The following is a 16,668-nucleotide window of genomic DNA, read 5'->3' on the forward strand; positions in this document are numbered from 1 at the left end:
AGATATGAAGATTTGCTCACCCTCGAAAAATCATATTTCCCTCGGGCAGAGCCCTCGTGAAATATGAATATTCTTGGGTGAACAAATCTTCATAATTCCCTCCGACACGGGAAATAAATGTATAATGTCTATTGAGAGAATTTAACCAGAGACTGAATAAAGTAGAAATGACAAGTTAAAGGTCACTGTACGGCTTTCAACAATGAGCAAAATCAATACAGCATAATAAGATATTAAAGACTCTGAAATGACAAATTAAAATACACTCAACACTGTTCAAATATCACCGCACGTCAAACTTTCAACAACAGAAAAACTTGATTTGACATTGGTGACAATTTGTCACGCCCTCATGAATTGGCGTACGTCCTATCAAATACCTTCAAAAAGCTTCCATTGAAATTATTTTACACACAGGTAACTATTTTCCTAATAAAAAAAAACAAAATGTATTTTGCGTTAAATGTACATTGAAGCCACGGATTCGTAATCTTCAAAAATAGTTCAGAAACGGTTGACAAAATGTGGAATGTCTGAATAGAAATATAACAATTATGACCAGTGCGCGTTTATAAAACGGACTCTATTTGGATATTTTAAGATACTATAAGTACTTGTTTTCTGTGTATAGAATTTTAGAGGTCAATACGACTTTTCATCAGTTGGATTTTCAATTTTAATAAAAAATGAGTTGGGTTTTCTTCTTTTCTTTAAATTTATATCATGATTCTTTGATATTTCCCATTATCTTCTGAATATTTTTTAGATGAATAATTTGAAATTTGTATACCAAACATTTTTAATTTTACTCTGCGTTTATAAATAGCATTGAAAGTACAACATCTCATAAACGATAAACATCGATAGAGGTAAATGAGCCACTCTTTATCATGTTGAGATGGAACATGTTCGTTATTTGATTCTAATGAGTTTAACAATCGAAACCCCTGAAATATCGTCTCATGACAAGCACGAAAAATGGCGAAACTGAACTTCCAACAGCGGGCGATGATTTTTTATTATACAATATTCTTTCAATGGATTTTTTAAATGCAATGTAGAACTTATCAATGAAGACATTTCTTATCCCTAATGTCTCATTTTAAAAGATTTGATGTACATGTTGATTGGAAAAGTACGAATATTTTTATTGGTTTTTAATACAATATCATCATCTGACCAGGAAAGAAATTACTAACCAACATCTGTGTTTTAAATAAATATGTACAAATAAATGTTTAGTGCCAAGAATATTAGTATCGATGTATGGGATATGTCTTCATAACAAAATTCTCACATTATCATTTTTGTGATTTTTTCCTTCAAAACTGTTTTTTTGTGACTTTATTCAACAACAAACTTTTTTTTCAAACAAGACTTTTTTATAAACTAAATGTCGTATTTTCTTTTCACTCCTATTTTCAAAGGAAACAAATAATTTGTTTTAAAAAAAACTGTCCCCCCACTTTCCACACAAAAAAATTTGGTTGTCATTGTTTCTAATTAAAACGCAATTGCATTTTATAGAAGATAATCTGGAACTAATACATTTATCTATTAGTTCCAGCATACAGTAATATGACTGTATATTTTTCCTGTTTCAATTACAATGTACGTATATGTATGAGATTAGGAAAAGGTTATCATTTATGAGGATATGAATGGGGTCAGAGACATATAATATATATAATATATGTCTCTGATGGGGTTTAAAGAACAGAGAATCATGGGACCAATAGATATTAATAAATATAGATAACAGAATAAAGAAGTGATTGTTTGTTGCTTAACGTCCAGTGGCAAATATTACATGCATGCTTAGGACAATTATTATACAGATTAATTGGCAGAAGAATAAAGAAAACAGTGAAATAGTAAAAAATAAAAGATATAGAACTATAGAAACGATGATCTGACTCCCCCACCCACCATTACCACCCACACTCGCATATATACACCTCTAAATAAATATTTAATTGTGTTCTCATGGTCCCCCCCCCCCCCCCCCCAGACATCAAGGTTCTGGATCCACCCCTGATGGGGATGTACACAACTTCCCAAATTTAATCTAAAATTCAACTACGTTAAACAACACTTTTAATATTGAAACAATACGAGATATCAATATTTTTTGATATTTTATTTATCAAATTCGAATACTGGGAGCTATCTGAAGTCATTTCATAGGACCTCAGTTTTAATATAGGCGTGGCAATCCATCACTTTTATCCAACCCAGCTACTAATCTTCCTGCTTCCAACTAAACGTCATATTCTAGATTGTCGGAATCTTGTTGAGTACAACCATCCCATTACTCACGTGCATTTCCATAATTGGTCTTATAAGTGTTAAGTTTATACGAGTAAGATAATTTCTAGTCAATACATATTTCAATTCTTTTTAGAAATTTAATCTTGTGCTTGCACAATTTAAAACGTTTTCTATATGTGTATAGAATTTACCATTGGAATCAAAAGTTATCCCTAAGTGTTTATGACAGGAGACAATTCTACTACTTGATTTTGAAGTTCTATTCTAATATCATCTGGGGAAGAATTACAGGAGAATAGCATAGTAATTGTCTTGTTAGGATTGAAATCAATAAGCCAATCTTTAGACCATGCTGAAATTTGTTCTAAATCGCTAGTAAAGACATCCTATATTGTGTAAGGACTATAATACTTAAATTAAAAAGGGATGTTTCATCAGCACACAATCGAGTTACACTTATCAAATTACCAGCTATCTCATATACATAAATAAGGAATAGTAGGGAACCTAATACAGAGCCTTGTGGAACTCCTGCATAAGTATTCTAAAAAGGCGAATATGAACTTGAAACAAAAACGCTTTCTTGTATATTTGAAATATAACTAATTAAGTGATTAAATACATTTTAAATACAATTTTTTCAAATACTTTTCCCACTGTTGATAATAATGAGATTGGTCTATAATTTGAAATCAGTGATTTGAAGCACAAATAAATTTACATACATTGTCAAATCAAAATATCTTAAAAACCCCAGTCCAGAGATACCGTATATATTCGACTGAATATACCAAATCGATAATTTTACCTTCGTACTTGTTACGTAATAAGATCTGTGTTCAGGTAAAAAGAACCAACAGGTGGTATATATTCTTAAGTGTTTATCACCTTCCATTATACATCTGACGATGACATTTAGCTTTAGGGCCATTTTGTTTTCGCAACGAAAAACAAAAAAATTAAAATTTATATAGATAACATTCTGTTGAAAAATCATTTTAAAGGTAAACTGATAAGCATAACGTCCTCGCAATTTTTTGTTCAGATCCAGGGACACAGATGTCAGAATGAATAAGAAAACACTAAATTCTTAAATAATAAATTGTAAAATGGACAGCAAACACATTTTGATAGACTAGTGTACTAATAGATTTTCTTGTGTATTTTCTATGTTCTGGAAACTTCAACACCCCATCAAAAATACTTAAATTAAAGTCTTAAGTTTTATAAATTAAAGGTTTTTTTTTAATATTATTTGCAAGGCTGCATGAACATTGCACCTATCGTTTTCGTATATTTCTTTTCCGCCATGCATAAGTTTTAATGTTTACTGTGACTTCTATATAATGCTTAAAAAATGATGCAATTATATTATCAATCTAAAAATATTAATCGTGAACAACAACAAAAATAAATTATATATTAAATGACTGAAGCAATTTAAAATTCTAAAGGATATTGTTACAATATTGCCGAAAACTGAGACTACTATAACTGTTATAGTAGTCTCAGCCGAAAACAATACGAAATTGATAAGCAAGTATGACAAACCAATCAAAAAATTTGTTGTTTGGGATTATTCATGGTTGACTAGTTCTATATTAACCAGTGGCACGTGTCCTAATTATTAAGAAAAGGGACAGAAAAGTATTAAACAGAAATAACTGGTTTTTCAAAACCATATTTTCAAAATTCACTGCATGATTTAAACAGCTTAAAAGTGTTTCATTTATTTTATCTTTGTGCGTATACGAAAAATTGTTAGCAAGTTAAACTTCAATGTACATGACTTACGAGTATTAGATTTCTTGTGAAATTGATCGATGAGCGGCTTTTTACAAATACCGAAAAAAAGAATACGGCGTAAACGTCAATTAATGGACAAGCAACCTAACGAGAAAATAAAATTTAAGAGGCATCTATAACTAGTTTTGAGTTGGAGAAATCATTCAATGCCATATGATTCTATTTAGGTTTCTGCGTTTTTCGATTTACGAATAAGTCAATTAGAAAAAAAATAAGTAATTGAAGCCAAAAAAGAAGACAAAAAAGATACATGAAATAAAGTAATAACATAAGTTTACAAATACGTACCTAGGTGCATTTAATAAAGCAACATTTGAACTTATTATAGAAAAAGGAGAAATTAAATGGAAACATAAAGCGCGCTGTTAAATCATACTTTGCAAGGCTGTTTACAGATGACTCGTGCACAATCATTTTGAAGGGTGAATAAGATCACATACATGCATTAAGCACTCAGAAACTAGCCCGTAAATAGCTAGGAGGAGGGAATCCAGTTATTAATTAAATATCAAAACGGTGTCCAACGTGTTTGCACTAAGGACACTAAAACGATGTTTTAAGACCACAAAGAACATGGATAAAAGAAAATATGAGTATATAACTAATTAATATAAAGTTTGGTGTGAATGGATTTTATTATTTTGAAGTTAAATGACTTTGTTATCAGCGCGTGCCACTGGTACAAATCCAAATACATTTAGATATAAAACGTGTATCTCATATAAAGCCTCATTTATAGAACATTATATATAATTTATTGTTTCAAGGAAATATTTGGTGGAGGAGAGAGAGAGAAAGAGAGAGACTTATTTCGCGGTATTTTAAATTGGTCTCATGTTATTCATGTCAAAATGTGATGTAAGGAAATGTTTCCCCTTCGTTTTATATAGCAGGGTATTCTATAATGATATCAGTTGCAGATTTTTTTTCTATCGGTAAGAAATGGTTTACAGTTCGAAATCTATGTTAAGTTATAGTACATTTAAAGTAAGTTTATTGCATTGCTAAACGTTTCTCAATCAAGATAAAACGTTTACAACCAATACTATTTTTACAACTAAATATGTTTTATGTTTTTTTTTTAACATTTTATAAGATCGAATTTGAAATGATTCAAAATTACAAAAAGACATCAAGAACTACGCAATTAGTATGAAACAAAATATATAATAAATAAGATAACTTATTTGCTTTAATTAACAAGTGAAATGTTTCCAATCCAATCTTTCCAATCTAATATAGTCCAAAGGGTGACAAAAAGATATAAATATGGTCACTAAAGATTATCTTACGGCTGGCAGTAAAAAAAACTTGCCAAAGTGGGGGCATCCGTTTGGTTGTTTGGGATATACAAGTACGCAACCAACATTCAATCAATCCAAACTAATAATTGTTTTTTTTTTATCCCGCATCTTTTTATATTAATTTATTTTAACTCAAAATAATAATTGAAATAACTTTCTGAAATTAAAGCCTAACATATATCAGACGCTTAACAAAACGATATACCATACGATAGATGAAACGCTTAACGATATCATATACCATACGATAAACGAAACGCTAAACGCTAAACCATACCATGTACCATACGACAAATAAAACGCTTAACGATACCATGAATCATACGATACACAAAACCCTAAACGATGACATTTACCATACGATGAACGAACGATGAACGAACGCTGACCGAACGTTGTACGGACGCTATACGAATGATGTACGAACGATGACCGAACTCTATACGAACGATTCCCGAACGCTGTACGTACGATTCCCGAATGAAAAAAGTGTTAACTTTTACGTTACAGGGACTGTAGGAATCGCAATTACGTATGTAGCTCTTTGTTTCATAGTCTTTTGATAGACAAGCGACTTAGACAAAAAAAATCATTCGCATTTTGGAGATTGAACATTTTACTACAATCATAGTTGTTTTAGAAATTTACCTCTATATTTCTACTAGAAATAGACCATGAATTTTTTTTAACTGTGTAATATTCCCAATTCTGGACTGCTGGATTTGCTAAGAAGTGCTCATACATCGAGTTCAAACCATTTAAGCATAGTTTTAATGAGATGAGTTTATAATAATTATTTTAACAGCAAAAATACCGGAAAAAATGGAGATACAACACTACAAAAATTCTCTGAACTAACTAGATAAATAAGCCAATTGGTGTGTGGAGACAGAACAGTGGAGTTCTGACAAAAGCTCGTAGGGTGTAGATATCTCGTATTGTAGTTGTATAGGGAGATAGAACATTGTACTTTGATATTGAATATATAGCTATCTTCATTTTTATCAAAACTGGCCATATTGAAAAACCTACACACTACTATATCACAAAACAAACTTTCAAAATTAACACAATTAAAAGCAAGTCACAGGTCTTTCACGTGGATAAATCATGTAAATACCGTGTTCAAAACAATACTATTTAGATATGCAAAAGATTTTGATTCAGTGACACTGTTGGGTGGTTTGCACTAAGAAAGACCAGACGAGTAACACAAATTACGCCTGTCCAGGTTTGTAGAAAATAGAATAATGACCACAGATATAGAGAATAGACAATAATTGACTAACGGGGAAATACAGAATAGAGAATAATTATGTACTAAAATAAAGGAATAGAAAAATGCACCAACAAACAAGATACAATGAGCCTAAAAATAAATGAAAACAGATATGAAGATCCCAAGACACTTATGAGTAATTAGAGGAAGCATACTAATGTTAGTTAAATGGTTTAAACAACTTCAATCACAGGTTTGACACAAACATTTATCTTCCCTACAGCTTTTGCTTCTCAGATCATTAACTATTTATAGGGCAGTTGTCTAGTTTAATATTTTAAAATAAACAGCTGTCGTCAGCAAATTAGCATGTATAAAATAAGTTATGACAGATGAAAAACTAAACCTGATACTGGAAATATTTTGTAGAGTGTGCAAATATTCAATTACCTGAGAATTTTATAAACGGAAGATTTTAAGTCATTAATAATAAGCATGGGAAAATGCAGTATAAAATGTCCACTTCAAGTGACATTGATGTTAAAATAAAACATACAAAGTCACGAGATCGTGATTGACAGCGATGTACATAAGGATTTTTTCAAACTTCTCGGGAATATTCTTTTATTTCCGTTTTCATTGTTGGTTTTTTAATAATATGTTCAATATTCTTCGTTTCATATATTTGTCATGTAAATTTGCTACTGTTTTGAAATTTCCCCTAAAGAGAAAAAAATCCCTAAATAAACCGCATCGGACGCGAGTTATTTGCGTTTCTTTTGTTCAAGTCCCTATATAAATCAGTTGTTTTTCAGAATTTTGAATCAAAGGACCAAACATTATAGAGAGAAGGTAAGAAGTTTAATTAAAACAGAAGAATGACATGAATGTCAAATTACACAATGAAATCTAGTAAATAAATACAAGGTATAACAAACATAACTCACCAAAGATACCAGTCATATCTGTGCGAGCCAGCAACACGTTTCGTCTACGAAAGACTCGTCAGTGACGCTCGAATAAAAGTTAAAGGTCAAATGAATAATGAATTTGAAGAACTTTGAAAGTTAAAACATTTTAATCATTTTTAAATTAATGTTTTGGGGTAGTTGATCTTACTTTTATCAATTATTAAAAGATAGATACTATTTAAATATTTCCTTGTATCTTGTATGCCATTTCAATATAAGGAAAACAATTTAACGCTCTATCTCAACACAAGTTGACCTATTTCCAACCCATCGATCAATTTAATCTCTTAAAATTCAGTATTTCATTACCATATTAGAGAATATATTTAAGAACAGTTGACTGCCTTTTGGAAATATATCAACGTTCAAATAATATGAATTCTAATGAAAACTACTTCCTTTCTAAAGTAATTGACTCGAAGAGAGATCAAGACTGTTGTTACTATAAATCAATGGAAATATTCTGGAAAAGGCATACGATTTTACGCAGCAAATTAAACTTGTATGATAAGCTACAAGACTTATACATATCAAAAGGACAGCAACATGCCTGAAAAAGAAATATCTTACCCTCATTAAAATGTTTTAAGCCTGTTTTACTCGTCGGCTGAATTTATTTATTGATACAGGTTACAATTATACTGATGCTGTTCAATCTCAGAGTCTAGAACATTTTGGGTAATCGTCAATTCGTAAACTAAAGTGTAAAACAACTTTTTACTAAATTCTATGGTAAGGCACATTGTACTGTTTATGAAGTTGCTGTATGAAATCTTCTTTGGAGTTATGCAACCGATATTTGAGTTTAGGACAGAATCACGTCTTTTCAGCAGGTTAATATATTTTGGCTTGCTTTCATAAAATGTGAATATTTTTTATACAGTCTATTTGTTCTTTTTTATAATCAAAAGCAAGGCAAACTATACCAAAGGGACATTCAAACTGATACATGTTGATTAAGAGGTAAATGGTTAAAATGGTTTTGTTGTACCGAGTTATGTCGGATGTTCTTTTATGAACCTTTTGCAGTTCCTTTTATCAACATTATGATGCATACATAAAACAAGGAACCCCGCCACATATTTATGTGTATGTCACAAATAAGATAGCGTTTAACGGCTGTGTTATATCAGTATTTTAAATGAACTTTTTTCACAATAGGATCTCACTCTCTGCAAAAGATAAGGCAGAGTTTATGACCAAATTGTTTAACGTACCTATATCCTCTATATGCAATAATGACTGATGATATATTATTTTGGAATCTAATATGCATTCTGGGTAATATTTGCAAAAGCTTAAGGCAAAACATAATTAACTTCAATGTAAAATGAACACTTAAAGGTTAGAAAATTAAATGTATTTCAAGTTAGAATATTATTCCTGTTTGCTTTACTTAAACGAATATTTTAAAATATATTTTGTAAAACATCTTTCGTGCTTCTTCAGAAAACAGCGGAAGAACAGTAATTTTATTTTGTCGCTGGCATTGATTAATGACAACTTCAGATGGCCACATTCGAACTTGATCAACCACGATAATCTCCAAAAGTACAAAAGTATTCCAGTCATTCCAATACTAGTGGATTTTCTTTCGAAAATACGAAATTTTAGATGATATAAAGACATACTAAAATTGAAACACAGACAGAGAGAGAGTGAGAGAGGCGAAGGATTTCAAATGAACATGCAGATTCATAAGTCGAAAATGAACTGAAAACTCCATGGCTAAAAAAGAATAAAACAAACAAACAACAGTACACAAAACAAAATAGAAAACCAAGGACTGAACCCCACGAACCCCACCAAAAACTGGGGCTGATGGCAGGTGATTCGGATAGGTATGCAGATCCTGCTTAAAATGAGGCACCCGTCGTGTTGCTAATGTAAGTACAAACCCGGCGATAATCATTAACTGGAAACCTACATTGTACTAGTGATGGCGTTCGTAAAATTTACGAAGGGATGATTTCAACTTCACCACTTGGAACTCTTTGTTTAATAGCTTCCTTGTGAGCATCAGCATTTTATAAAGGAAATCATGATAGGAAACACAAGCACTGAAATAACGTATCAACTGGGATTTACTTATGGACCTTTTTTGCACAGATAAGGAAAGTTTAGTATCCATGTTTAAATCACCTCAATCAAAAGAAACTATGGCGTTTCGTAATATAACACACAAAATATTTGCCACGTACCTTTAACTGGATGTATCAGTTATAGGATTACAATTATCTACGTTCAAATTTTTTTCTTCTTTTTTTAGGTATGACGAAGAAAGAGAACTGCTATGTAATTTAATCATGTCAGTATATATAAGCCAGTATCTTTATTCGTAGAATGACATGCTAAGAATGGCAAAAGCGTCCGAAGGGAAAAGCGAATCTTTAGATTTTTACAAATATCTTTGCCAAAAGATTGGATCTGAGAAGGTCGTGAAAATAAGAAGGTTGGTTTCCACTGTTAGAGACATTGGTCAAAATGGGAAAGTAATAACCAGTGGAAGTAAAGGTGAAGGACTCGATTTAAACGGCAGTGATGTTGATATGATGTATGTTGATCCTTATGGTAAAGTGTATCAAACAGAAACAGAAGTTCAAAGTCAAATTTATCCGCTTCCATTAATTATGAATACCGAGGAGACACAGCCATGTTTCACACAATTGTTGATTTTAAATCATGATATTAAAACAACTCCAAATGTGTTGCAAAAACATCATCGCGGATTTATGCTTTCAAGTGAACTATATAAACTGAGTTGTAAGAATGTAGCACAGGTATCCATTCCCGCATTGTTTTCCGGAAAAATCCATGGACCATGTATATCAAATAAAGAAGATACACTTGATATAGCATGGTGTTTTAAATGTGACAAATGGATATTTCAAGCAGAGCCATGGGTATGCAGACCACGTACAACATGGCCTCCACCTGAAATAATTTCAAAAATAGTATCTAGTGGGGTGTTAATAGTTCCAATTGGCTGCAAAGGATCCACAAATGAACATCTAGAATGGCGAATTTCTTTTTCTGTAGCCGAAAAATTCCTTATATTTTCTTTTAGTCATACACAACTGTTATGTTATGCTATGTTTAAAGTCTTGCTGAAGGAAGTAGTAGAAAAATATCAAAATTTGAAAGGTTTATTTTGTTCGTATTTCTTAAAAACGCTGATGTTTTGGATTTTAGAAGAAACAGACCCATATCTATGGAGACCAGATAATATCATACCATGTTTCATGGCATGTCTACAACGATTGCTCTACTGTGTAAGATACTCAATATTGTCACATTATTTTATTCCTGAAAATAACTTGTTCCTTTTAAGGTTCAATACTAATAACAAAGAAAAAATAATCAACATACTTGAAAATTTATATGGAATAGGAATAGATTGTTTTGCATCTTCTGAGACCCTACAAGAATATCAAAGACTGTCTTACAAAATCTCCGAATCCTTCATAAGTAGAAACAGCAGCTTCTTACAACAAGTAATGCTTATATTTCGTAATGCTTATACAAATGGTAGAGCTGCTCGAGTTTTGAGACTAATGTATAACTTTCTCAATAGTTCTAGAACTGTTTTATCTAGATTTGTATTTGTTCTTGAAATATCTGAAGCATCTATGTATTTTTCAGAAGAAACACAATACTTAAATAGCGCAGGAAACAAACATCATTACTTCAGGTACAAACATGATCTCAGTTATTTAGTTATCGGTTTACATTCGGATGCAGTATCAGGATTGCTGAAGTTAGCTTCTTTCTTTTATGTTCATAAAAAATACATAGCATCATTAACTGTGATAACACATACATTGCAGAAATTCACAAACGAGAAAATTGATATTAGGTTTTTCAGGTATACAAAGAAATTAAGTCATATTCAAAAATACGTGCTGAGTCTTATGAAAAAAGAAAAACTTTATACCATTATAAAATCATTAACAATTCATCCTTTTGGATTTGGCAAGGAATCTTCCATAATTCCACGGGAACTACAACCAGATGTTACAAGGATTTATTCTTCTTTTCACCCGTTATCATTTGCATATTTTCTTAACTTTCTATGTTACTATCATCTACATGACCTGACATCTTGTAGACAATCATTGCAACGACTTAGACAATCTCAATGGATACTTTCAGAAGGTGGTACTATAGTTTGTCAGCCTGAATCTGTGAACACAGTAATTTTTTGTGGCATAGCTCACCAGTTATTGGGTGAGACATACAATGCAAGACTAACTTTCCGAGAAGCTGATGGACTTGATAAGTATAATTTAACGAGTGCAGCATCAAGACTGTCTAGTCTCATCTAAACATATTAGATTTTACATTTAACATGTAAATAAGTAAAGTTTTGACCTTTAAAGAAATATTCAACCAAAATAGATCATAACCAAACTTGTTTTTCCTGTTCGGACAAATGCAAAGGATACAAAAAAAACTTTAGACATGATTAGCTTATATACATACATTTAATTAATACTTAATCCCTTAAATCACAGCCAAATTAGAGCATTTTTTTTTATATATATGGTCGGGAGACTATTTTTTTAGATATTGACTTTGATCAATAAATAATGTGTTACTTGTATTTAACTGTAAAAAGTTTATTATAGTTATTCGATTTTCTTTATTTGATTGTTTGCCATAACCCATATTTCAATGTTTAATGACAATAAATGATGAATTGAGTTGATCTTAACTGAATTAAAGTCATTTTAACTTGACAATGTGTTGCTATAGAAAGTAACGTAACAAAAATACCGAACTCCGAGAAAAATTCAAAACGGAAAGTCCCCAATCAAATGGCAAAATCAAAAGCTCAAACAAATCAAACGAATAGATAGCAACTGTCATATCATATAGAGAAAGAGAGGCGGGAGATACAAAAGGGACAAGAGAGAGAGAGAGGCGGGAGATACCAAAGGAACAAGAGAGAGAGAGGCGGGAGATACCAAAGGGACAAAAGAGAGAGAGGCGGGAGATATCAAAAGGACAAGAGAGAGAGAGAGAGGCGGGAGATACCAAATGGACAAGAGAGAGAGGCGGGAGATACCAAAGGGACAAGAGAGAGAGAGAGGCGGGAGATACCGAAGGGACAAGAGAGATAGAGGCGGAAGATACCAAAGGAACAAGAGAGAGAGAAAGGCGGGAGATACAAAAGGGACAAGAGAGGGAGAGGCGGGAGATACCAAAGGGACAAGAGAGAAAGAGGCGCGAGATACCAAAGGGACAAGAGAAAGAGAGACGGGAGATACAAAAGGGATATTCAAACTCACAAGTTGATGACAAACTGACAACGCCATGCAAATAAAAAAGAAAAATAAAAACGAACGAAAACGAAAACAACCAAAAGACAAGCAACTGTCTCAAAACATAACATAGAAAACAAAAGACTGAGCAACATGAACCCTACCAAACCCCAGGAGGATCTCATGTTCTCTGGAAGAGTTAACAGATCCTGCTCCCCATGTGACTACCGTCGTGTTTCTCCCTGAAAAATGATCATCTACAAGTGCAACCACCGAAAGAAGCCCTTTAATGTTGTACTTTTATACATGACACTATGCCAGATACCATGTTTTAGTAAAATAAACCGGTGTTTATATGTATGGAAATAACCACGCGGAATAACCAGAAGTAAGTAGTGTAAAACTCAAACTAGTATACAAAAAAGAAGATGAGGTAGGCTTTCTATTAAGACAACTTAACATCAAAGACCAAACGATGCGGGTGCAATCAACGAGAACATGTCACCATACGGCCTTCAAAAGTGAGCAAAAAATGTACCATAAAAAAACAATAAAGTGACCTGGGATGACAATGTATGAGAAACAATATACAACAGAAAACATACAGTCTATTTAACCAAATAACATAAAGTGAGAAAATAATTGTTGCAACCAAGGAAAACACCTGGACCTCAGGCTACCTGAATTGGACAAGCACATCAAATATGTGGCGGGGTTAAACATGTTTGTAAGCGCTCAATACTCACTTTTAGCTCAAAATTTTTACTGTAAACTCTATTCTGTATTCTGAAGTAAAAAAAAAATAAAATACATCATATATGCGCCGGAAACAAACATGTTCGCATAGCAGATATCATGAATTTGATGCAAAGCAAATAATTTAACTTTAGGTATAACTTCTTTATTTCGTGTGTTTAACAAGAATAAGAAAAGACCAACATTAATGAAAATAAATACATCAATTTCAATAATATGACAGCACCTGTATTAGTTTTAATCTAATGATATATTTAAACAATTCAGAATTTAAAAAAAAAACTTAGTGCCTATTGGTTTTCCGTTTACCTGCATTTTGTCAATAGTAACAACATATTGAAATTTGAAAAACTTTGGATGAAAGGTTCATAAGTTGTCGCACAGAAACGACTCGAGCAGCCCGCCCGCCCGACTGCAGTAGAACCCTAAACGGAAACGGGATTTGAAATCCGGTAATAAAAAAAGCAGGTCATGAATAAAGGTAAAATAAATCCGGTTTACTGTCACATTCTGACAGCCTCATGTTTGTGTCGTATACTTGTTAACTGGTGTCTTTGAGTCGTTTTTTTGTTTTTACTCATTGCCATAAGAAGTGTGTTGGCACTGATTTCCAAACTTGTCAGCGACAACGCTGATAAAAACCTAATATATAAGTTTATAAAATGCTGGCAAGAACTGTACACGTGAGACGGCTAACAAGACCAGACGGACATGATGTACATTGGTACAGCTGGTAAAAAACGCATCTGTTCACAAAGTGGGGAGAAAAAACAACTCACAGACGATTAGCAAAGGTGCCTTTTTAGGGATGGACATATTGCTGACATAGGAATCGGGAAAATCCCGAGAGTATTTGCAATCTTATAGGGTGATTTTATAACAAGTATACAAGTGTTTGTGTAAAGTAAAAGGGTTGCTATTTCTTTGTGTGCATAAATGGAAATGTGGGATATACAATAAAACAGCAACTGGCCAATCAACGACACACAAAGTCAAAGACATATAGATAACACGTGAATGATGCAGGATGGACAAGTATTTTTTTACTGCTTATCTGTAGTTTAAGTAAAGATTCGTTGGTCCCTTGAATTTGAAAGTTGATTAGTATATTTAGTATAAGAAGTAATAAATCAATCAAATAATAACATCACATGTTCACAATAAAAGTCAGATTTTAACTATAACAGCAACATATTTCAGTCTCCTAGTACATATTTGTTAGTCTTTTAACTTCTTGCATTTCAAGAGAAAATTCAAACCATTATAAACCATTATAAAATAAGGAGATGTGGTATGATTGCCAATGAAATAAGTTTCCATCAAAGACCAAATGACGTAGCAAGTAAAAATCACAAAAATGCTGAACTCCGAGGAAAACTCAAAAAGGAAAGTCCCTAATCAAATGGCAAAATCAAAAGATCAAACACATCAAACGAAAGGATAACAACTGTCATATTCCTGACTTGGTACAAGCTTCTTCTTATGTAGAAAATTGTGGACTGAACCTTACTTTGCTACATTTGATATCTCCAAATTACCATTCCACTATGAACTGCTTATTCAAAAAGAAATTTTGTCACCAGCTGATTTATGAAATAGAACATCATTATATATGCTAATATATATATATATATTGCTCCCTTGACAAAATGCTAGGAGCATATTGTTTTACCCGTGTCCGTTTGACAGTCCGTCCCTCCCTTTGTATATAGGTTTATACGGCTGATTTGTTAAGGCTACAGTTTTTAATGTACCTGGTGTTAGCACATATACTAAAGATGCGCATCCTGTCAGATTTTTTTTTTATGACAGATTTCTGAATTTGGCATTTTGATAATCATATATTGCGACGATGTTTTTTTCCCTACATTGAGGTCGCTAAGTATATTCTCAGGATAATTTTTTTTAATAATTTTTCACGAACGACAGAATGTTGAACTTTGACTATTTAAGTGAAATTTTGCATACAGTTTGCAATTAAGGTTTGTCCGACTAACTACACACACAACCCACACGTTTACATCATACAAAGTATCCTATATTTAGAATGAGTATTTTATAAGGATGTTGATTTTCTCTATAATTTTCACAACTAAAAGAATGTTAAGCCTCCTTGACATCTATTTCATATTGTATTGGATCGTCCCGAAAATGCATGAAATATTTGCCACTGGACGTTAAGCAACCATCAATTAATCAATTGAAATTGTACCTCAACATCACTGTTTACCAAATCAAATTTTTGAAACACTTTATTTTATTCATGCATGGATACATCGGAGACATCACTATTGTCTAGTTTGGCAGGGTTAAGTTGAAGATTCAGTTTTGAAAAGCCAAAAATGCACCCAGTTTTGAAGAAATAAAATTAACTCAGTCGAATGTTATATTGAATTATTAGGAAATTTACGACGCTGGTAATGCAAATATTCAGTAACGTCACACGTTTTCTGTCAAATTCTAAGCGTATCGGTTAACTTTGAAGCAATGTATCTAAAACAAAGATGACATATGTGTTTCTATATAAATGCATGGATTCAGTATACAATCCTGGATATTATGTTAGTTTTTAGTCTTTCTCCGTATATAGAACAAAGCCATCCATTAAAAAATATAAACAAATAAGTTTAAAAAAGGCATTTTCCCTATATATGTTTCTATGTAAATTTGTCGCCAAAATTGACGTTTCCTAATAAAAATTACCAAAAAAAAGCCAGAAATGGTAACACCCATTTTTTAAGTCATATTCCGATGTAACTCGATTCTAAGTACCAGTGTGCCAAACATGTTAGAAGTCGGGAGGTATGCCATTCGGTATCGTGTTACCTTAATATAAGTACACATTTTTAGATTATAAAGAAAAATTACCCACTTTCAGGGGAACACGAAACTGCATTGTAAATGACAAAATATGGAGCATATTGATTAAACATACAAACCCTCGTGTAGAAAAGACACTAATTTTAAAAGTGAAAAAAAGCAATAAAAAGAATTAACATTAACAGATACAATCATTAAAATTTAGTGCAAATAGAAAAAACGTAGATAGCTAGAATGACACCTTTTATGAGGGTGTG

General features: G+C 32.1%; 2 protein-coding genes across 2 annotated transcripts in view; one reads left to right on the forward strand and one right to left on the reverse strand.

The window, feature by feature from the left end:
* Nucleotides 1–16,668, reverse strand: part of LOC127720671 (uncharacterized) — a 241,483-nt gene that overhangs the window by 55,439 nt on the left and 169,376 nt on the right. The gene's annotated exons all lie outside the window — the stretch shown is intronic.
* LOC127720674 (uncharacterized) lies at nucleotides 9,845–12,233 on the forward strand. The gene has a single exon (XM_052227393.1). The coding sequence runs from the start codon at nucleotides 9,920–9,922 to the stop codon at nucleotides 11,894–11,896; it is 1,977 nt and encodes a 658-aa protein (XP_052083353.1). The 5' UTR covers nucleotides 9,845–9,919; the 3' UTR covers nucleotides 11,897–12,233.

This window comes from Mytilus californianus, unplaced genomic scaffold (assembly GCF_021869535.1).
Source record: "Mytilus californianus isolate M0D057914Y unplaced genomic scaffold, xbMytCali1.0.p SCAF_11, whole genome shotgun sequence".
Taxonomy (NCBI): Eukaryota; Metazoa; Mollusca; class Bivalvia; order Mytilida; family Mytilidae; genus Mytilus; species Mytilus californianus.

Coding starts and splice junctions, on each gene's coding strand:
- LOC127720674 (XM_052227393.1), top strand. CDS start 9,920: ATGCTAAGAATGGCAAAAGCGTCCGAAGGGAAAAGCGAATCTTTAGAT.